Genomic DNA, 23,970 nt, shown 5'->3' on the forward strand with positions numbered 1-23,970 from the left:
ACAGTTATGCACAAAAACTAGAAGCAGTATAAAAACAATGTCTAAAATGAGTGTGGTGTTTCTCGTTTCACTTAAGTTTATTTTGGTATTTCCGGTTCCTGTGTTGTGGTGACTGCTGTTTACTTCACTGTGTTTCTTCTGAGGCTGCTCCCTTCCCCCAGTGGTGCTGAGGCTGATTGGACACACCTGTCCCTGCAATCAAGCTCCCTTTGGACAACAATTAGTTCCTATACGGAGGTACTGTGGACGTCTTTAATGGATGTTCACTGGACATCGGAAAAAAGACGTCTTGTGTAACAGTCTGCACCTTCATGGGACAAAAATTAGATGTGCAAAAATGACGTAGAAAAGAAGTTGTTTGGACCTATCTGCGCAGTGGGTAGTGATCTACTTGTTGAAAACAGAATTGTTATAATTGTTATAAGCTAAGAGATTTGATTTTGGTTTGTGCCTTTTGAGCCGAAAGTATAAAGGCCCTAAGACAAAAGCTTTCAAAACTTTTATGTTTAAGAAATTAATAAAAAGAACTAGTGATAGCATTGTAAATGCTAGGTCATGTTCATAGTGCTCGCCACGGTATAAGCCATACTGTACCGACAGAGTTTGCAGATAGTCTTAGTTCGGTCCACAATCTTATCACCATTTTCTTGCCTCACTGCTGGAAAGCCAAAATGACTCCACACAACTGACTTATGAGTCAACGGAGCATCCACTATCTCCACATCACCGTCCATCTTGTAAACACTGTAGCGTGTAAGCTGCTATGGCAAGTGAGAGGGTCAAATCTCATCGCGCCTCTTCGTGTTCTTAAAACTTTTTTTTTTACTACATTTTATTTTGTGCATCTTTGTATTTTATTTTGCTGTTTTTTAATTTTGTGACATTTCATGCCACGAAATTTCGTTACACCCCTACTGAATATGATTCAATCTAAACCATTCCATTGTAGTTCTGGCTGTATGTTTAGGGTCATGGTCTGGAAGGTGAACCTCCGCCCCAGTCTTAAGTCCTTCGCCAATTCTAACTGGTTTTCCTCCTAGATTGACTTGTATTTGGCTCCATCCATCTTGCCATCAACTCTGACAGGCTCACCTGTACCAGCTGAAGAAAAGCATGTGCAGTGTTAGTTTTCCACCAGACATAGCAGCTTGCATTTAGGGCAAAAGGTTCCATTTTGGTCTTATCTGACCAAAGCACCTTCTTGCACATGTTTGGCGTCCCCCACATGGCTTTTGAAAAACTGAAAATGAGACTCCTTTTAACTTTTTTCCCAACAGTGGCTTCCTCTTGCTACCCTGCCATAAAGGCCAGATTTGCGGAGTGCACGACTAATAGTTGTCCTGTGGACAGTTTCTCCCACCTGAGCTGTGGATCTCTGCAGGTGGATCTATCATGGGCCTCTTAGTTGCTTCTCTGATCAATGCTCTCCTTGCCTGGCCTGTAAGTTTAGGTAGACGGCCATTTTCTCTATACATCTGAGACCTTCACAGAACTGTTGTATTTATACTGAGATCAGATTATATACAGATGGACTATTTACCAATTAGCTGACTTCTGAAGGCAACTGGTTGCACTGGATTTAATTCATGGGTATTAGACTTCAGGGGGCTAAATACTTTTGCACACAACACTTTCCAGATATTCATTTGTAAAAAATTTTGAAAGCCATGTATAATTTTCCTTCCACTTCACAATTATGTGCCACTTTGTGGTCATCTTTCACTCAAAATCCCATTTACATTTGTGGTTGTAGTGTGAGAAAATGTGGAAAAGTTCAAGGGGTATGAGTACTTTTGCACGCCATTGTAGTATGAGACACATCTGGATCTGTTCAGTTTGAATCCTTTCAAAGAGGATCTATATGAGTTGATTTCATCCTTTTCTGTGATCATATGGTATGTAGCCTGTCAGTGTGAATCCTGTATAAGCTTCAACAAATACCAGCCTAATATTCAAAACCTTGATTGCATGCTTGTGTGTGGTGGCGAAGGGCCCTTCAAAATGTTGTGCCCAGAGGCCTCTGTATTCTTACCTCAGGACTGTGTAAGAGGTGCTCTCTCTGGATGATTCTTTTAAGATAACAACTGTTATGAAGACTGCTATATCTTAAGTGAAAATGCATCAATTGTCAGTCGGGAAAAAAAGTAAATATTGCTTATTGTTCCAATTTAAATGACCAACATTTCATATGAGCATACTCTGGAATATAATTAACATTTACTTGAGCTGTTTTTACAACACATTTTCTAGTGATGGTTACAGCATGTAGTGACATTACCTGAGCACCTTTCATGATCTTCTTTGCCTTTGCATTGAGGTAGAAATCTCCCCAGAGAGTTCTGAGCAGCACTTCTGCCTTAATTCCCATTCTTTGGCTGTAGATGTTGGCAAACTGCTGGATACTACAAAACACAAAATCAAATGTTAAGTCTTTCATTTGGGTTTTTGAGAGATTCAGTTTCAAAAAAGACAGTGTGAGTAATTTGTTGCTCTCATGAAGTATAACATAGAAGTTTTAAAGAAGCAAGAGCTCTGATAACTTCTGATTTGAAAGGAACCATAAAAGGAGTCATTGTGCCTTTTTTTCCTCATTCATTTAAGAGTTTTTTGTAGCACATCTTTAACTCTCCCGAGGCAGCAGAGGCATTTTACAAGCTGACTTTCTCTCCTGAAGACTTTATGGTGGGGTAAATACCTGATCTACTACAGGTGATATTTTTTTAGTCACCTCATTCTGTCGGTTATACTAAGAGTTATGTATGATCCACTCCAAATGTTGTTCATTTATGCTTTCATCATAGATGCAGTGGAATCTACTGCTAGTTTATGGTATTATTTTGTGTTTTGTTTTAAGCAAGGCTCTTAGGTCTCTCTTTAACACTTTATAACCGACAGCCTTATATACGAACATTTACAATAAAGCTCAAACTGTGAAACTATCCCTTGATGCAGAGAAAGCGTTTGACCGGGTGGAGTGGGGATACCGTTTTTCCCCACTCTCAACAAATTTGGCTTTGGCCCCAGTTTTATTTCTTGGATTAGACTTCTTTATGCATCCCCTAAAGCCTCGGTCAGGACTAATAATACTCTGTCAGGCTTTTTCCCTCAACACGTCAGGGTTGCCCCCTCAGCCCCCTAATAGCCGTTTTTACGCAGAGATTCCGCAATAAAGGTGCAATGAGCAATTTACACAAAGGTGTAACAGAGCCGTGCACGCATGAGATTACACACAACACCCCGGCGTCCCGTAATCAGATGGCAGCCACTGAAACTCGAAACTCTGGATTTCTTGGTTCAAAACTTTGTATTTTCTAAATAAAAAAACGGTGAAAATGACATGAACATTCATTTTGATCAATTAGATCCTACAGACTTTTTTTCCTCCATGTTTCTGAGTTGGAGGTCTGACTTTAAGCAGTGTCACAGCGCACTATTTACATCAGAGGCCAGAAACTTCAGAGTACCGAGCTCACTTGAACACATCATGCAACTTCACTGACGCTGCTGTGAGCAGAGATGTGTCTGCTCTCTCCTCTCCTGTACAGAGTGTGATCAGCTCTCTAACCTCACAGTCTCTCCAGTTAATCCAGATTATTCTTTGTTTTATCCCCCTGTTGTTTTCTCCAATGAAATGCCGCTCCATTACACTGCGCTGGTTTTTAAATCTCTCGTGTATGGAGACAGCAGCACAAACTTGCCGTTGCGGAATGCCGTGACGTCCTTTCATATTCGTTGCAGAAGTCTGTTACAGCTCTGATACTACCTCTCGATGCGGATCAGAGGTAGGGCAAGATTGACCCCCCATTGCGGAATAGTCACTTTCATACAGAACGGCATTGTGGAACGAAGGCGAAACAGACATGGAAAAGAGAGGCAGTGTGAAAGTAGCCATTGTTTGCCCTGGCTATTGAGCCACTGGCAATCACACTTCGCTCCAAATCTCTCATCAGGGGTATAGTTTGGCACGGCCATGTACATAAATTGTCTTTGTATGCAGATGGTTTGTTGTTATATACTGTATATCTGACTTTTCCACTTCTGTTCCCTCTGCACCTGCTGTCTTCACAGCTTTTGGCAAGTTATCTGGGTACAAACTCAATTTAAGCAAAAGCGAGCTGATGCTGCTTAATAAGTCTGCAAGAAACTTTCTATTACACAATTTTCCTTTCAAAATTGCGCAGATTAGTTTTGTATATCTTGGTATACAAGTCACTGATAGATTTGAGAATCTCTTTCAGGCTAACTTTGCTCCTCTGTTAACAAAAACAAAGGATGATTTTGAACACTGGTCCCTACTTCATCTTTCGTTAGCTGCAAAAGTTTACTCCATAAAAATGAATATTCTCCCTAAATTCTTGTATTTCTTTCAATGCCTACCGATATTCCTCTCAAACAATTTTTTTAAAAAGGTCAATGGATCAATTCTTTCTTTTATGTGGGAAGGAAAAACTGCCAGGATACAGAGGGCAATCTTACAGAGGCCTAAGTCAGACGGAGAGTTGGCACTGCCAGACTTTAGGTGCTATTATTGGGCAGATCATTTCAGGATTATTCAGTACTGGCTACAAAATAGAGACCTCCTCATTTCCCATATGGCTGGAGATGGAAAGTGCATCAGCTATGCCAGTATCTCTGCCTTCCCTTGTTCACTCTTTCATTACAGGACCTTGTTCACGTTTCAATAGTAATATCTGTGTGAAATCAACATTGAAGATTTTAAATCAGTTTAGACGCCGCTTTGGATTTCAGAAGACCCTTTTTCCGCCTCAGTGACTTAGAATCCAGCCTTTAAACCATCTATGGATGATAGTGCTTTTCAAATTTGGTTCGATCTTGGATTTAGAACATTTAACAATTTATATAATAAATAAAACATTTGCCACATTTGAAGCTCTTGTAACAAAATTTAGTCTTCCAAGTCATCACTTTTTTTAGAAATCTACAGATTCTGAGCTATGTTCGCAGCATGGACTCCAGACTTCCAGCTCTCCCAAGCGAAACACAGTTTGATATTTTTCTCACTCCACTCTCAACTCTGAAAGGTGCTGTGACAATATTTTACAGAAAAATGTGTTCTTCACAATCAATCTCATTGGCTAACATCAAATCTAAGTGGGAGGAGTTAGATGAGGGAATACCAAATGAAATATGGGAAGTAGCTATCAAGAGGATTCATACATCCTCTATTTGTGCAAGGCACAGTCTGATTCAATGTAAAAATATTCATAGAGCCCATTGGACTAAAGAAAGATTGTCCAAAATCTGTCTCCTGCAAACTATACACACATGTTTTGGAGCTGTCCATCACTGACTGGTTTCTGAGAGAGTGTTTTCAGCACTATTTCAGAGATATGTGATACAGTAATTGATCCCATTTGATCTCTCTGAAAACTCAATTCAAATTAAAGCTGCAAGCAGTGATGACGGGCCCTCGCAACCCTTGCACGTCGGGATGTGCAGCGACCGTGGGTGTGCAGCAACAGTCGAGCGCCAGCAACAAGGCGCGCTACTCCCATGGGGTTTGAGGGTTTTGCAACGCTCACAGTTTCACAGAAACAGAGGGGGATCCTCCTCATTAATTTCCAGAGCTTGCCGTTACTTTGGAAGTAAGGCCAAATGAGCATGAGGTATGAGCCCTGAAAATTTTGAATGCAACTCAAAAAAATGAACTAATCGCTTCACTGTCGGCTTCACAGCTCCTCTTTCTGCTCTGCTTGGCTTAGTTGCTCTCTCTCTCTTCCTGTTTTGCATGCTTGCAGTCTCACTCCCTCTTGTTCACGCTCACTCCACAGGAGAAAAATGACTGTGTCAGAAAGCATTAACTGTCCTCAGATTGTTGCAATCATCAGTGTGGAAGATAGAGGAGAAAATACAGAAATACAGATGTGTACAAGTTTGTTTCATTATTATCTTCAATGCTTTGTTATCTCCTCTCAGTTTGTTTGTTTTTTTATCCATGTATTTATGGATAAACAGACAGATACAAACAGTACTTTACTGTAAACCAAGCACCCTCAGTATTTCATATTCCATGTCTGCGACACAAGCCAAGACTCCTCAGACTTCTTGTCACTCTGGGATCAAAACTCAAGAAGTATACAGCAGACAAACAGACCAAGCAAAAGTCCCATTCCCCAATCAGGACAATAAATTTCATCCTAAGTATAAAGGGTTTTTTTGTTGTTATTAAAGGTTGTCCCAGTCAAATAAGACCACTTTTAAGTGATACTACAATGTCTTCCCATTATATTGACACAGCACCAGGCACAGCCACAAAAAGTGGTCTTTGCTGCCATCTAGTGGGTCACTGAAGGTTTTGACCTTTGTCATAACAAGCAAGTTGCTCTTAATCATTCATTTTTTTAAGATAATTTTTCCATTCTTTTAGTTACCCCAACCTTTTTTTGCAAGACCTTTAATGTTTTGCCATGGCAACAGATGTGTAAAATAAGCAGATATAGATGCATAAAATACAGATGTACAGATGTGTACAAGTTTGTATCATTATTACATTATTCAGTGCTTTTACATCTCATCTCAATTTGGCAATTTACCTTCTATTCATGGATAAATAGACAGAAGTAAACTTTGTAATGTGTTGTTTGCTGTTTGGACCCTGTCCTTAATTGTGTTGCAATACTGTGCATCATGAAAAGATGGCAGCATAGCCTTAATTTTGTTTCCATTAAGAGAGGACTGAGATTTGAACATTTCAACATGAAAAATGACAAAAATAGACTTGTTTTTGTTTTACAATTTGGGTCCAAGAGGCTTCTTAAAGGTCCTGAGATGACAGATATGCTGAAGCATTTTCAAATTCCTTGGTAATATGCACTGCGGGGGCTGATGTTTTGAAAAATTGTAGGGGGCACCAATGAGCAAATACTCCATGCCCACCCAAAACACAAAAGGCAGTCATCTGACCTTCCCACTGTGAATTATTGTGCCAGGTTTCACAACTCCACAATTTTTCCAAGCCCAGGATAATTATACTTCCTTTTCATGGCAAAGTAAAATTCACCATGGCCATGCCCCTTTCAGTACTGAAAAAATTCCAATGAACATTTGAACTATGACATGTCTTCTTACAATATCCTTAACATGAAGTTGTCTGGATGATCTCCCCAAGAGGAATTCTGAAAATTGTGAAGCATGCAATATGCAAATTTTTGCCCCCCAAAAAAATCAAAATTAGCGGACTTCCTGTTTGTTTTTTGGCATAGGTCCAAGAGATGTTTTTGTAGATCTTACAATGTTTTATAAGCTCAAGAGTTTTCAAAATATTTGGTTAAACCTGCTGCAGGGGCTGAATTTTTGAAATACTGTAGGGGGTGCCACTGAGCCAAAAAGCCATGCCCATCAACAATCTACCTATCAATCATCTCATTTCATAAATTGGTATTTTTCTGCCAATTTTCATGGCTTTACAAGTTTGCTAAGACCAGGATAATTCCACTTCCTGTTCATGGTGAAGAAAAATTCCCCATGGCCATGCCCCTTTCAGTAATGAAAAAATTCCAATGAAAGTTTGAACTATGACATGTCTTCTTACAATATCCTTCACATAAAGGTGTGTGGATGAATTCCTCATGAGGAATTTTGAAAATTGTGAAGTCTGCAATGTGCTGCTTTTTGACCACAAAAATCAAAATGGCTGACTTCCTGTTTGTCTTATGGCATGGGTCCAAGAGGCTTTTTTGTAGAATTTAAAATGATGTATAAGCTCAAGAATTTTTAAAATCCTAGGTTAAACCTGCTGGAGGGGCTAAATTTTCAAAAAATTGTAGGGGGCGCCACTGAACCAAAAAGCCATGCCCATCAACACTCATCCTATCAATCATCTCGTTTTGCTACTGAGTATTTTTCTGCAAAGTTTCATGGCTTTACTAGTTTTGTAAGCACTAGATAATTCTACTTCCTGTTACACGGTGAATGAAAAATTCCCATGGCCACACCATTTTAGGTAAGGACTCTTGACCTTCAAATCTGAGTAATACCAACCTTGAGGGATGTGCCTGGGCTAGTTTCAGCAGGATTTGGCCAATCTTGTAATAAATGGAAATTTTTTTTAGTGAGCACCAGCCACTTTTATCACATAATGAAACATTTCTATTTAAGGGGCCGCCATGGCCATGCCTTTCCTCTAATGAGAAATTCCTGAATAACTTTTGGCCTAGGACATCTCTTCTTGCTTTACACCAAAGATGAAGTAGTTTGGATGAACACCCTAGGACGAGTTTGTTCAAATATAACCCCTAAAGTATGCCTTGTTTTACCAAAAAATTCAAAATGAGGATTTTTTGTGCGTCCTGACATGACGCATCTGCCCACACTTGTTCAAAATCCTAGGTCAAACCTGCTGGGGGGGCTGAATTTTTTAAATGTTGTAGGGGGCACCATTGAGCCAATAGGCAACGCCCACCTACAAAATGAACATCAATCATCTCAGAATGCCGATTAATTTTTTTTTGTTATGTTTCATTGCTCTACATGTCTTAAAACCATTTGAAAAATCTACTTCCTGTTTCATGGCAAACAAAAAATCGCCATGGCTGCTATCAAGCACATGAAATATGTCTCAGATATGACCATGTATACTTGAGTTATGACTGTTTAAACATTTTTGGCGAAACAAAATGGCTACACTTGACTTTGTCGCCCCGTAGAGGCCACACTCTCAGACTAAAAGTCAATTTTATTTTTCACAGAGCTAAATCCACTTCTTTAGTCCTTCCAGACACAAATTTCAAGTGGATATCTTGGATAATTTTTAAATTGTAGCTTGCACCATAAACCTTGACATTTCCTGTCACCATTAGGTGGCGCTTTGATCTGTAAAAAATCTGACCATATGAATGGGTGCAGGCCATGGCCGTCAATATTCCTTAGCAATTTAAGTCCAATTGGACAATGCACGGCTGAGTTATAAACTACTTCCTGTTTACCAGATACATATGCAAATTTGAGGGCTCGCCATGGCCACACCTTTCGACTAATGAGAAAACCCCGAATAACTTTTCATCAGCCATGTCTCATGTAGCTCTGTGCCGAAGTACAAGTTGATCGGATGAAATCCCTCGGACAAGTTCGTTCAGATATGACCCCTGGAAAAGGCCAAAAACAGCCCCTTTTTTGCATATCTATTCAAAATGGCGGATTTCCTGTTGGAGATAGAGGGTAGGCCCAAGAGGCTTTTTTGTAGATCTCCCCAAGACGCACCTGCACACAAAATTTGATGAATCTACGACAAAGTCAAAGGAGGGGGCTTTAACTTTGAAAACTGTTAGGGGGCGCTATTTTTGCAATTCTGGATTTTCATGTTAGAGAGCCCAAAAAAAAAAAAAAAATCAAAATTTTTGCGAGACCGGATGTACGTGCAAAGTTTCCTGCGAATTCATAAATGTTAAGGGCCTCAAAATGCCATGCAATGACGGTAAATGATATGTTGAATAATCCTAGCAGATACAGGGTATATGCAGGAATCTTGAAGTTAATTTTAATACCTTTTTAAGACTTTTTCAAGACCTTCTCAATATTTTTTAATACCTCACTGCCAATTCAAGCTGTAACCATTTACATCAGTGATATAGCTCGCTCTGGCGCTCTCAGAGACAATTTACGAATACACCCACAATAGCCTAGTTTTTTATGTACCTGTTCATCTTTGTTTTTTAATAAAAAAGAATAAATTCACACACTTTTACGATGTTTTTGGGACTCAAACTCTTGGACAGCTAATTCAGAAAAAATACTTTCAAAATTCAAGACTTTATAAAGTTGTGATAAGACTTTTTAATACTTTTAAAGGGTCTTAATTTTCCCAAAATTGATTTATCACCTTTTAATACTTTTCAAGACCCCGTGGATACCCCGAGATACAATTAGGTCCTCGCATCACTCAGTGCTCGGGCCCTAAAAAAAATTACTATAGCCTAACTGCAGGTTAGAAGTAGCAGCTTTGCTGCAACATATATGAGCTGTTGTTTTTATGACAAAAGTGACGGAGTAAGTGCTTGTAATTTTTTTTATTTTTATTTTTTTAAATAAGCTTCCGAATCATAAAACACACATGTTGAGGAAAATGTTTGAGATCAGAGGCTTGCAGTTTTTATTTATCTAGATTAGATCTACATTAGTCACAGGTCTCTGGTTAGAACAGACTGTCTGGGCACCTTTTCCCTCTTTGACATGTCAGCGTATGGACACATGTTGGTGTTTACATTCAACCACCCACCTGCAGACTGGCCACACCTATTCAATAGGAAACTGCCTGGAAGCATCCTTGGAAGGCAATGAGCCCAGTGAATTCTGGGTTTTAGAGTATTTGAATCCTTTGGCTGAATTGACCTTTGTCATGGAATATCTCAGGCTATGAAGCATTGATTTCAGACATTTTTCATCTTTACACTGTGTAGACTTAGCAGAATTATCGAAAGCCAGTATCTCTACCAGTACATTTTTCCTTTAAAGGGAATTTTTATTCATCCGAGATCTCTCTCTCTCTCTACCCCTTTTATGACCAAATTTGCCTCCACGGCTGCATCGGCGGCACGTGAATGAGTATAAATGGTTTTACTGAATACTGATGACTACAGAGCAATCAGGAGTGAATGGGTATGAATTGCTGAGTGGGACCTAGGGTGTACAAGCGCTTTGAGTGGTGAGAACAATTGAATATGTGCCATGCAAGCTCAAGTCCATTTACCACGCAGGCGTGGGGGCATTTTTCATTCAAATCAAAATTACTTGGTTCTGTACATTGTATAAAATGTTAAAATAAATTTTAAAAAATGAAAGAAAACAAAGAAGAACATCACACTCACCTGAAGCCCCATCCATCTATTGCACTAGCAAAGACTACATTTCCTTGGTCTGGAGAAAAGTAGAGATGAGAGTCATCAGCCTCCTCCAGCCCTGCACTCCAGTCATAAAGCTGATCTCCACTCAACATCTTTTTCTCATTCTCCCCTTCTTCCTTCTCTTTCTCTGCTCGCTCCTCCAGAACTCTAGATGTGAACAACGTCCCTGTCACCGCATTCACCTTCAAGGTAGAACAAGCAAGTTAACAAAGTAACAGTGGTATAAAAATCTCTATCTGTAGATGAAAGTCAGGTCCCTCACCTGTCCTAGAATCTTTTGTAGATGGTTGTAAGCTTCCTGAGAGGTGAGCTTTAGCTCCATGATAAGTCGATCCATCTTATTAATGACTAGAACTGGCCTGATGTTCTCCAGCCATGCCTGACGGAGCACTACCTTGGTCTAAACACAAACAAAATATGACATTATGTTCCTACACATTGTGTACAATACAAAAAGAAATGTCATAGTAAGTGCTGATCTCTTACAAATCACAGAGCGATGTTTTCTTGGGGAAAAAAAAAGGTAGAAAAAGGCAGTATTTCAATTCAGTCACTTTAGTGAAACAGTCTTTATATACAAATGTAATGTGGTGGTACTGACTAGCCGCCTTATTCCTGGTGGATCAGGGTAATAAAATAATAAAATTTGCCTTGAGATTTTAGCTTGATCTTGATCTAGCTTGATCACCTGGTCAAAAAAAATTGAAAGGGAAAAAAACAAACAACACTGCTATGGAGAATATACACATGATATCACAGTAAGTGCAAGTCACTGCAGTTCTAAACGCTGCAGAGCAGAAGGAACTGGTGACTGGAATCAGTAGGAAGTAAACTGTAAATGGCTTTAATTCAACCAAAAAGTGTATCTTTTGAGTGATTATTTGTTAGAAATGTTCAAAGTGAGCTATGTAGATCCTTAGCTGATGTAATGTGTTTAAAGAAACATCTGGAGCTGTACGATTACACTAATAAAGCCACATATACTCAGTTGAATCAATGAATATGATCTGAACCCCACTTGTTTTTACCTTAAAGGAAAAGGGAGACCTCAAATTTTAGCAGATCATATCTGATGACAATGCATCTAAGGACATATTTTACCCAAAATTCTTGACCAGCTTTATAACAGTCCCTGTCTAAACTTCTCGGATTCAGTTGAAGATTTAGTCTATTTGGCAGTTTTCCCATGACTGTGGTTGTGCGTACTGAACCAGAATGAAAGAAGTAACTGACAAGAAATAGGACTTTTCCACAGCATTCTTATATGGGGTGGGTTTTTGGTTTTTGGTTTTGATTTCTGCGAGATGTAAGTCATAATCATTAAGATTAAAATAAAAAAGGTCTTTGTAAGAGATGAATGTAGAATATATGGAACTTTAACTCTGAATTAAATAACAGAAAAAAAATTTCTTTATGATACTCTAATTATATGACAAGCACATGAAGAGACTAAACAGTTGTAGCATGGCTCTTACAAAGAAAGAAACACATTTGAGGAAACATGACTGATGATGTCATCAAGATGAGACAGGTGCTGCTAAGATCCAGCTCTGATGCACCGACAAAAAATCCTGATTGTGATCCTCCTCTCATACTTGCTTCTGTTATGTTATCTAAGACACTTAAACAACAATATTTTTTATTTTCGAGCTGCTGAGACCAGAATATTAGGGCAACAACCAGAAATAAGAGATTCCAGCTCCAGATTTTCCATGCATGCATATAGAGATATAGTTTCAGCTCTTCTTCCAAAATGTAGGTTAACTAGGGCTGTAGACAACCAAAGAAATTAATAAAAAAGATCAAGAAAAATCTCAAAATCAGCTTTATCCGTGATAAGCTCCACATTGCACCCTCTGGTAGTCTTAATGGCCTTAAAAATTAATATAACAAGCTAATGAGACACTTTTTTATATTTTCATCCTCATCTTGCTTGTACTAAAAAAATACTGACTCAAAGATGATCAGAGAGCACCTGCCTATTACCATATAAATATCCTCAGATGATGGATTGTCAAAAATGATAACTTTTAACAGGATCACTTGTTCTAGTCAGGCTGTGTAATTCATAAGCACATATCAGACTGCATGCAGCATTCATTCACAGAGTTGAAGGGGAAAAAGACTGCTGGTCGGGACTTCTCATTCATTCATTCATTTCTCTCTTCTGCCCTCTGTATATTTAAGTGAAGAAAAAAAGTAACTTTTTTTTCTTCACTTAAATCTTTATTAACATACTTTTAATCAAAGCATTTCTGTTGCAACAAAAAATAAAATCAAATATAAACATGTGGAAATCAAGCATTGCTTGTAATGTGCCCTCATGTTCTAACAGCCTAAAATGTTACAGCATCTGTCGGTTATTGTTCTTGTCCAAATGCTGCCATTTTGAGTCTTGTATAGTCTCAATATATGGGTCAATTTTTCCATTAAAAAATGTAATCCACAATCCTTATCCATTAGTAGTGTTTCCTTACCTAAGTTTCTTGTAATAGCGTTCTTACCTGCTGCAATATTTAGAACAATATTTTGATCAAATATGTATCCTTAGCACTGAAGGTTTTTTTTTTCTTTTACAGAATTTGCACAGGTAAAGTACCAAACAATTCTTACGGACCTCATATCCTAGTAGTTGTTTCAATTCATTACAAACTGTCTCCCAAAATACAGTTATTTTTTGGCATTCCCAAAAAACATGGGTATGGTCCACATCAAAATAATCACGGAACATTACAAGACAGTTGTTTTAAAGTTAAATGCAAAGCTGGAACTACACTCCAGACATGGCCGCTGCACTGTGTCACTCCGCTTATTGGTTTACTCAAGAAATAGTTCAGAGTATTTGTTTCATGTGTCATAATGTTACATAATTATACGTTATTTCACAGTGTGGTGAATGTTCAGGTCACAACTTGTCCACAAGAGCGCAGAATAGTGGGGATCCTGATTCCTAAGAAGAAGGAGACCTCTGGTCTGAGCCAGTTTGTACCATCTCACTCCTGAATGTGGAGGGGAAGATTTTCTTCTGTATCATGGCACAGAGGTTATCCAGTTATTTACAAGTAAATAGACTAATAGATACAACAGTGCAGAAAGCAGGAATCCCAGGTTTTGCAGGGTGCATAGAGCACACAAGTATGACCTAGCATCAGATCCAGGCCGCTAAGGCAGAGAATAGGGACTTACACATTGTATTTTTAGATCTAGCAAATGCGTTTGAGTCGGTACCTCATAGTCTTATCTGGAGGACATTTGATTTCTTTAAAGTGCCAGAGATAGTGGTAAACTTAGTTAAGATGTATTTCAGAGATGTTAAGATATGTATTAGTACTGAAACTTTACGACAGGCTGGCAGAGACTAGAGGTAGGTATTATGGCAGGCTGCACGATTTCCCCTCTAGACTTCACAATGGCGATGGAAGTCATTGTTACAGCTTCCAAGTGGGTGGTAGGAGGGGGGAGATGGCAGGATGGGATGAGTTTCCCACCAACCAGGACTTACATGGATGACATGGCACTGGTGACCACGACAGTGCCATGCACGAGAAGGCAACTGGAGAGGCTAAATAACAATCTCAAGTGGGCTAGCATAAAGATCAAGCCGAGTAAGTCCAGGAGCATCTCAGTATCCAGAGGGAAGATTGTTGACAGGAAGTTTTTTGTAGATGAGGAAGAAATACCATCCATCAGGGAGAAGCCAGTAAAGAGCCTAGGGAGATGGTATAACGAAGACCTTAATGACAGTGAACAGGTGGAGCAGGATAGAAAAGATGAGAGATGAGTCTGAGTGTCTGAGTCTCTCTCTTGCATGCTTGCATGTTCGAAGCCTGGGTCTGTTGAAGGTGGCATGCTGTTGAGGCTGTGTGGGCCATGTGGTAAGATAGGTAAGATGATGTCTCTGTGTTTGCTTGGTGGGTGGTGAGAGCCTGCATGGAGGGGGGTGGCTCTGGGATGCTGGAGATCACTGTTCAGCTCTCTGGAGGTGTCGTGGGACTAACTAGACAAAACACTGACAAAGGAGGGTTCCCACTTGACAACCCTGGTGAAGTGCGGGTTTCTTACTACCCATCAGTCTGCCCGGTTGACTTGTGGAGGCAAATAGTAATGGATAAGAGACTTCCTCCTTGAGCACTGATCCTCTTTATAGGGCACAAGTATCTTGTGTTTTATTCAGATACGTGAGTTTCTGTTCAATGTCTTACTTTAGGGTAGCGATCTCTTTTCTTGTTTCCATTTTGAGTCCATCTTTGAATTGTTCAGCTTGCTATGGAGTTCCTTATTAAGGCCTCTGATGTCACTGCTAATGTTAGCTAGTTCCGCTCCAAGCGTTTTGGTCTGCTTTATTTTTATATTGCATTGCTCATGTTGATTGGCTTTATATCTACCGACTTGAGCGAGCTAAAAATGAAGCATCTGACCTAACTGCCATCATCCCAGGAAGTTGAAATGAACATTTTAATCTAATGATCAACAGATAATACCACATATTTACTGACCGGTTAATTAAACACACCATGGAAGTTGAGGCTCTGATGGAGGGCAGTAGATGCTCAACAGTCACTTCACAAAAAGCCTTATGATGAGTTAAAGATAGGTTATTTCCAAGATAATTACAGCATAACTGCTGAGAAACAATCAGAATATAACATGTTCTGCGTCACTCTGTGTGCTTCCCTACCTGTATTGTCCAGCGCTGCATTGCACCTCTCTCCTACCACATCTGTCGAAGTGTGCTCAACTCAACTGCACACTTCACAATTTCATTCTCACATGCATGGGTGCAACCATCCAACGAACACGAATCCTTGTAGGATAGGGGCATACAGACCAACCACTTGACCAAGGAAAAATTTCAAGGTATCAGCCCTGATGGTAACACCATAAAATTTCAGCCCACAGCCACCACTTAAATATACCAGAATACAAGTATATAACTGGTATATTAGTAAAAAAAAAAAGAAGTCCAAAAAATTTAAGAATAAAAAGAAAAAAGCCCCAGTCACAGTGAGATTGTAATCATAACTTTCACAAGAAATACAGCGAATCTTTAGTAATTAAGATGTCTTGTCTGAGAAAAACTGGCTTAAGGGGATATTTACCTGAGGACACACACCTTCAACAGCGTCAACAATTACAATAGCCCCATCACAGAGCCGGACAGCAGTAGAAACTTCTGAAGAGAAGTCAACATGACCAGGAGAGTCGATCAGATTTATTAAGAACTCCTCTTCCCCTGAGAAGTGAGCACACAAAGATAAAAACACTACTTCTCTGTCACTTTAGAAAATTTATGAAATATCAATTTACAACCATGTCTAACTCCGGCTTAATGATACTTAGCAAACTACTTGTATAAATAAATGCACATATCATTCTATGGAGCTATTATTGTTGCAAAAGGATTTGCAACACGTACAAAAATCTGTAAACACATCTGCAAATGTGTATGCAGATTTGAAAATACGTGCACAAATCCATAAATATGTGCTCAGATCTGCAAATGTGTGGAAAGATCTGGAAATGTGATGCGAGCAAATGGTGCTGTGGGGAACGCGAAGCACCTGGACAACTTGCTTGCTCCATTTAGGGGGAAAGCGTATTTTTACACCATGGGCAACATTATTTTGCATGTGTGGTGATTAACCTAAGTGTTTGTTTTGCTGGATGCTTCCAGTGAATCAGCATCAGGCCAGAATCCGTGCATGCGTGGGCAGGAGTGGATGATAGGCAATTCTGTAGAGGGAGTCTTCACTAGTTTTATCAGCGGTAAGGAGAGGTAGGCTGGTGAGACATAGGTCAAACCTCAAAGCTCAACTTGATATATAGCTAGTTAAGCAGAGTCAATGAAGACTCTCTGACAGAGTATATTCTTTATTAAATAGTGGATTCCTTCATGCTGTACACTGGGGACAGAGACATCACGCTGGCACTGTTTGTGCTCCAGGTGCAGGATCAGCACACTTGGCAGAGCCAGGTGACTCTGAGTTCTCTAATTTCAGAGTTTTCTCTGGTTTCCACAGCAGAACTGTAGCCATCAATGACATTTTTATGTTGGGATTCTTTTACTGAGGAGCAATTTTCTATTTTAAAGGCAGCTGACGAAACCATCGGCGTGATGTCGGAGCAAATAATCAAAATATGAAATATGAAAAAGTGCGAACTGTCATGGACTGAAATGAATATTTCATTAGGTCAGTCCTTTTTGATCACACATTGAAACAAATTTTCAAGTCCTACACAGAAAAAACAGGAGTGTTGAATTCTCAGTGTTAAACATTTCAGTGTTGATTTTAACACTCAAAGAGTTATTTTAACAACATTCAGAGTAAACGGTCTTCAGTGTTGGAGTTATTTGACAGTGTTGGTCAAGCAGTGTTAGTCCAACACTGGAGAAAGTCAGTTGATCCAAGCCCCACCTACTGCAATTTCAAAGCTGGGGGGCAGAGTTCTCCCATCATGCCTTTGTGCAGGGTGTTTAGCTGTGTTTCAGATATTTTAGATGCATTTAGATGTTTACCACTGTTTAGATGTTACCTGTTGTACAGGAATCACTGCTGGGATTCACTTGCACATGTTTCTTGAATTATCTTGAGTTCTTAAGTTTTTGATGTTAAACACTTTTGCACCATGAGTGTAGTTGTCTTCCAGGTTGCTCAAGTCTTGGCTGTGATGACAGCTCATTTATAACTGTGGAGAGAGTGTCTGTCAACTCAGAACAAGTGCTGACTCTGGGTCTTCCTTATTTCTCCATGATTGCTAAGAAATCAGGTGGCCTAGTGGTTTGGGGCGCTCCCCATGTGCCCGGCGGCCCGGGTTCGGGTCCAGCCTGGGGCCCATTACCGCATGTCTTTCCCCCACTCTTGACCCTGTTTTCGGCTCTGTCCACTGTCCTCCTCTATCTAATGGAAGCACAAAAATGGCCTAGGGAGAGGCCTTGTCCTGGTCGTCTGCTCTTCCTCTTTGCTGTGTCTGGTTTGTGTTGCAGGTAATGGGGGAGGTGCCCATCAAATGCAGCAATGCAGCACACCTGAGCAGGCTGAGCTCAGAAGCCTATAAAGCAGACCTGTTCATTGAGCTCACTCTCTTTTCCCTGGCCTGCAGACTGAGACCATTCTTTTGTTTGTAGCTTTCATTTCCTCACTCACACACATCCAACACTGCATACACGCTGACAATCATAGTTTAGTAATTTTGTGACTTATTTCATTAGTTCATTAAATATATCATTAAATATATTTTGTTAAACCTTTGCAATTATGTGTGGTCTCCCTTTTTGTCACACACTTTTGAGCCAGGTTGTGACAACACCCATTCTGTGAAACTTGCGTGTCTTTTTTCTTTTTATTATTAGGTTTATGGAAGAGGGGCAGTGGATAGCCACAGTATTTTACACCCACTGAAATTAATTCTGATTCACTCCTTAGTGTTAACACACCAGTCAAGTGTAGTCTGGTAGAGTTAATTGTTTAACACTGACGCCAGTGTAGAGTACTATCAACACTACTCAGTGTTCACCAGTGTAAATTTTTAATGCTGGAATAACACTGGTTCAGTGTAAAAAAAAAAAAGTAACACTATGAAAAGTGTTAAATTAACACTCAAAAGAGTGTACACGTATAAACACTTTTCTAGTGTTAGATTTAACACTCTCAGTGTTAATCTAACACTGGCGATTTTGCTGTGTACATATTTCCTGGCCTGAGTGATTAAATTCCTGAGCAGTGCATAAGAGTTACCAGCAAGAAAGAGAGAGAAATTTCTCAGATGCTGCTAGACTGGAACCCAATACCACATGAATCCTAGGTTGCATCACTGCCAATCAGCCATCCCATCGACTCATAAACAACTGTGTTGTAATGTGATTTAAATGTAAGCAATGTTCGGTGCCATCAACAGTATCCACTCAAGAACAGCAATCTTTCCCCTCACCTGTTATTAATATAATTATAAATGTTACAGACCACTCTATCAATCGCCCGGCGCATACAGCGTCATAATGGTGATTTCTGTTTGAAAAACAGAACACAATGAACCCCCGTCTAGTAAAGATAACAATTCAACCACCGCTGTGATATGATTTTGGAGAAAAGGAAGTCATCATTTTCTTCACTCTTTCAATGAAAATATGAATAATAACAGTACAATGTAATAATATTTCTCCTTTCACGTTATATAAAGCCAGTACTAAGTCTTAACTGCTGCCTTCTGTGTGATGCTTACGCGATGAGGAGACAGCCTTGCCTGTGAACCGGTGCTGAGGGAATCAGACCCAGCCTTTACGCTTACGGATCTGACTACACATTTGCAGATCATGCGCAGTACACGTGTTGCAAAAATCACGTGTGTATGACAGCCAATTGAGAGGCAGATTTCAGTTGTAACTGATGGCTTGTGAGGATTTTGACAACTTGAAGCAAAGAGGAGTGAGTTGTCTGAACCAAAATAAACTAAGTCCACAATTACAAATTGGTCTACATATTTACAGCTTAGTGCATGCATTTGGGGATCTTTGTATGAATTTGCAAACCTTTGCACACATTTACAGATCTTTGCACAGATTTGCAGATCTGAGCACATTTTTGCCAATATATGCAAGCATTTGCAGATCTGTACACACATTTGTGGATTTATGTAGAGATCTTTGTACGTATTTGCAAATACTTTTGCAACAATAATAGCTCCATATCCTTCTCTGTGGGTTTCTCCAAAATATTCTCCATATAACTGGGGTTAACAGAAAACTGGACACTGTAGTTAATTGTCAACGAACAAGCTCTACATTTTCCTGTGAAGAAAACCCAAGTTGCTTTACCTTTAGTGTAATGTAGAGAGATAGCACTGGACTTCATGGTGATCCCTCTTATCTGCTCATCTTCCCTGCTGTCCAGATACCTTAGCTGGAACATATCAGCAAGCATTCATAAAATGACAAAGCAACTTAAAATACAAAACACATGGCTGAAAAGATCTCTTACTCAAACTAAAAAAGCTCTTGGAGAGTGCAGACCTCCGCCATTAGCCCTATCTCCCAACAGTAAAGAATCCTTTAAAAAATTCCTGGATCCAGACGGTGATCCAGATCACTCCCAAATTCTAATCAGTTCTTCCTTATGCCATTTCTGACATTTCTTGAAAATTTCATCAACATCCGTCCATAATTTTTTGAGTTATGTTGCTAACAAACAAACTAACAAACCAACTAACTAACAAACCAACTAACTAACTAACTAACTAACTCTGCTGTTCACATAACCTCCTTGGCGGAGGTAATAAAATAACTTACTTTTCCAGCCAGTCGACTTGATATGATTCCATTGCTTGCTACTAAGCAGTCAGCCAGTGTAGTTTTACCTGAAAAAATAAGAAGTAACGATTTCCTTCTTTTCAGATGTCATCTTTTAGTTTGACTGACAGTCTATGACAAACAGTAACCCCACAAAATATGTCTGTCTGCAAACCTAATGTTGTAATTGCTGTGTCTTAGAGTTAAATCTAAATATGTGAATATACATGTGAAGCTCTAATATATGACGAAATAAAATAGATACAGTGCTTAACAAATTTATTAGACCACCACCCAAAGTAAGGTTTATGCCACAGTTGCCCTAAATTAACAGCATTGGTAATTGGTAACCATTTTTTATGTTCCTGCAATGGTACACAAATATGTAGAAGCTCTTTAACCAAAATGATATTTTCAATGCTAAAATCTTATTATTGTTATCTGTGAATTTTCAAATTTACTGATTTACAAAAAAACTGAAAAAATAGTAAAGCACATTATTATTTCTTGATTAATATGTCAAATTACAGTTATTTAATTGCATTCCTGAACAGAAAAATTAGTTTTAGTGGTTGAATGTTATGCTTGATTAATATCTGATTTCTCAGAGAAGCCCAGTGAGCCGGCTCAAATTTGGGTATAAAAAGGTGACTTCTGTTTGAAATTCCTCATTCCTGTTCAAAATAGTAAAGCATGGAGAGCTCACTGAAAATGAGAGAGTCTGCATTAAAGCACTTCATGATGCTGGATGGTCTCTGAGACAAATAGGGAAGGACATAAAGTGTTCTCACAGTATGGTCAAGTATGCTTTGGAGTCAATTGCCGAGACTTGTACTTACAAAATGCGCCAAGGAAGAGGCAGTTAGCTAAAGTTAACTGAAACAGATGTCAGACACCTCAAGATTTGAAGTACTAGACACAGAAGGAAGATCACTGCTGATCTTCAGGCAGAGATGAATGCTTCTAGATCAGAGTGTGAGAAAGTCTCCAGAATGACCATAAGGAGACGACTGACCAGATTTGATTCCTATTGAACAAATTTGTGATTTAGTAAATGCAAAGACTGATCGCACAAAAGTTTTATCTAAAGCAAGTCTGTGGGAACAGCTAGAAACTACTTGGAACTCAATAACAAAAGAGACTGTGGAAAAGTACATAAAAACAATGCTAGCAAGAATGCAAGCTGTTATCAAGGCCAAACGAGGCCAAACCAAATATGAAGTTTTTTGGTTATTATGTGTGAAAAAGGACTATTCAGTTGTTTCAGTATGTTATTTGCCATATAAATAACAATAATATTTTTAGTTTTAAACAAGTTTTTGAAAGATTTCTAAAATATTTATGTTTTCTCGTTTTTATGACAGGTGGTCTAAAAAATTTGTTAAGGACTTTATATTAAGAGGATTTATTTTTTTCCTTTGGAGTTTTAGAAACGCAGCAATTCCACAAACAACTGAATTTCAATGTCGGCTGATTTTAAAAGCAATGCCTTTTATATTCTACACAAAATATCTGTAATGGGGGCTCACTGCTGGGATAAACAGTTGATGCTGTGTATCACCTCACCATGATCAACATGTGCCAGAATGCAAAGGTTTCGGGTGTTGGCGGGGTTTCTTTGCAGTGCAACAATCTTATCCACGCAAGCATGTCCCATGACTGGCACCTAAATCAAACAAAGGGCAATAAATACAAGACGGCATCTAGCCTCATCAGCTTTGAAGAGCACTTTATACACGTGTAATCCTTTTCACGTTACGGTACAGAGACCAAGCGGCAGTCTATAAAAGAACATCCAGTTAGCTGTAGCGAAAGGTTAACTTACCGTATGTTACTGGCGAATGTGTAAGCTAGATCGGTTAACCGCAGGTGGGACAAAATCACTACGGTCTCCAAGGTTAGCGACTTAACAACATATTCCTAGTTTTATCGCGGACCGGAAACCCAATTTCTACTGCGCATGTGCAAACACGCGTCTACATCCGCTCTTCTTCTTCTTCTTCTTCTTCTTCTTCTTCTTCTTCTTCTTCTTCTTCTTCTTCTTTTTCTTCTTCTTCTTTAACGGCGGGTGGCATCCAACGTTAGAGGAGCATTACCGCCACCTACTATGCAGGAGTGTGAGCCAGAGGTCCCTATTCCCGTTAGGAAAATAAGTGCATAATATTTACTTCAAACTAAATTCGGTTCATTAAATCTGTTTGTTTTAGAAATTCAAAAACTGCTTTATATTCTTCTTTTCCCAGATTAAATAAATTCTTAAGGTTCAACACTCTCATTCCACTTTTCTGTAGTTTCCTTAAAAGAATTTCTCTTTGATTATTATACTTTTGACACATATAACATGTTCCACTGTTTCGTCCTTGACTCCACAGTCACATCTCCCTGTTGGATGTTTTCCAATTTAATACATGGTTTTGTTTAATCTAGTGTGACCTAGTCTTAATCTTGATATAACTGTTTGTTCCCTGGTAGATTTTCATATGATTTCCATTCCACTCACTTTTTGCTTAATTTCATAAAGATGTCATCCTTTGTTACCTTCATCCCAGCACTGTTGCCATTCACTCATGATTCTGTTCTTTATTAATGCCTTTGCTTCTGATTTACTTAATGTTAGTTCCATAATTCTATTGTGTTACAGAGCTTGTTTTGCAAGAAAACCTGCAATTTCATTCCCCTCAACACCTCTATGTGCTGGTACCCACATGAATCTGACTGCTGTCCCTTGATGGTGTAGTCTGAATAATGTTTCAAGGATTTCATAGTCTATAATGACAGGAGGTAAAAGCCATTTGGGCATCACTGGGAGAGGAATTGTAGAACAGAAATTTTTCCCATAAAATCCCATCTCCACTGCCAGATTGCTCACAGTCCAAGCATAGCATTCTTTCTTTGCTCTTCCACTTTACCAGCATGTTCTAAGAGCTATTACAGCAGGGTGATCTTCCCTGTGTCCTTGTAAATGAGAGTAGTAATTTAACATCAGCTGTTTGAATCTTAAATTCAGTGGTGGTTTACCCATTTCCACTTGAACTGCGGTAACTGGAGGTCTTAATTGCCCCACAGCATAATCTCAGTGCCTGATTTTGTATCACCTCTATCTTTTTTTAATAATGTTTTTGATGCTGATCCATAAACAATACATCCATAATCAATCACAGATCTTATTAGGGAAATATTAATGTTTTTCAAAGCACATCGGCTTGCTCCCCATCTCATAACATTTAATACCTTTTTACACTTTTTTTCTACTTTATTAATATTTTCATTGAGTCAAATAAAACACCCAAAAATCGAAAAGTATTTACCTATTCTAGTTTTCTACAAGACATCTTTACATCAGCAGCTTCTTTTATTTTCTTTTTGGTGAAAATCAAAATATTTGTTTTATTCCACAGAAAACTTAAAGCCCCATGCATTTGACCATTTCTCCACCATCCCAACTACTTCTTGAATTCTTCCTTGGATAATTTTAGGATCTTTCCCCTTTTCCATAATGCCCCATCATCAGCAAATAGTGATCTCCCTATATCATAACTTACATCATCAAAAACACCATTAATCATAATAAAGAATAGTATTGGACTAATCACACTACCCTGGGGCACTCCATTATCAACTTGATGCTTAGTGGAGAGCCTTGCTCCTACTTTAACTTGAATGAACCTCTTAAATAAGAAATCTTTAATCCAATTAAAAGTTCTTCCATTAATTCCTATTTTATTTAACTTGATCATTAATCCTTCTTTCCATACCATGTCGTATGCTTTTTCTACATCAAAAAATACAGCCATCTTCTTCTTCTTCTTCTTCTTCTTCATCTTGATT

The 23,970-nt window shown here is 38.9% G+C and overlaps 1 protein-coding gene across 1 annotated transcript in view; it reads right to left on the reverse strand.

The window, feature by feature from the left end:
• The window catches only part of LOC121511268 (elongation factor-like GTPase 1), a 63,380-nt gene extending 41,278 nt beyond the window's left edge, over positions 1 to 22,102 (reverse strand). Inside the window, exons 1-8 of the mRNA XM_041789873.1 lie at positions 21,968 to 22,102; positions 21,709 to 21,808; positions 20,143 to 20,210; positions 19,672 to 19,756; positions 15,959 to 16,092; positions 11,122 to 11,259; positions 10,824 to 11,041; positions 2,279 to 2,402 (exon numbers count right to left, since the gene is read on the reverse strand). Of these exons, the coding sequence (XP_041645807.1) occupies positions 2,279 to 2,402; positions 10,824 to 11,041; positions 11,122 to 11,259; positions 15,959 to 16,092; positions 19,672 to 19,756; positions 20,143 to 20,210; positions 21,709 to 21,799 (858 nt within the window). The 5' untranslated portion in view covers positions 21,800 to 21,808; positions 21,968 to 22,102. The remainder of the gene's footprint in view (positions 1 to 2,278; positions 2,403 to 10,823; positions 11,042 to 11,121; positions 11,260 to 15,958; positions 16,093 to 19,671; positions 19,757 to 20,142; positions 20,211 to 21,708; positions 21,809 to 21,967) is intronic.
• Positions 22,103 to 23,970: the final 1,868 nt, after the last annotated feature.

This window comes from Cheilinus undulatus, linkage group 1 (genome assembly GCF_018320785.1).
Source record: "Cheilinus undulatus linkage group 1, ASM1832078v1, whole genome shotgun sequence".
Classification (NCBI taxonomy): domain Eukaryota; kingdom Metazoa; phylum Chordata; class Actinopteri; order Labriformes; family Labridae; genus Cheilinus; species Cheilinus undulatus.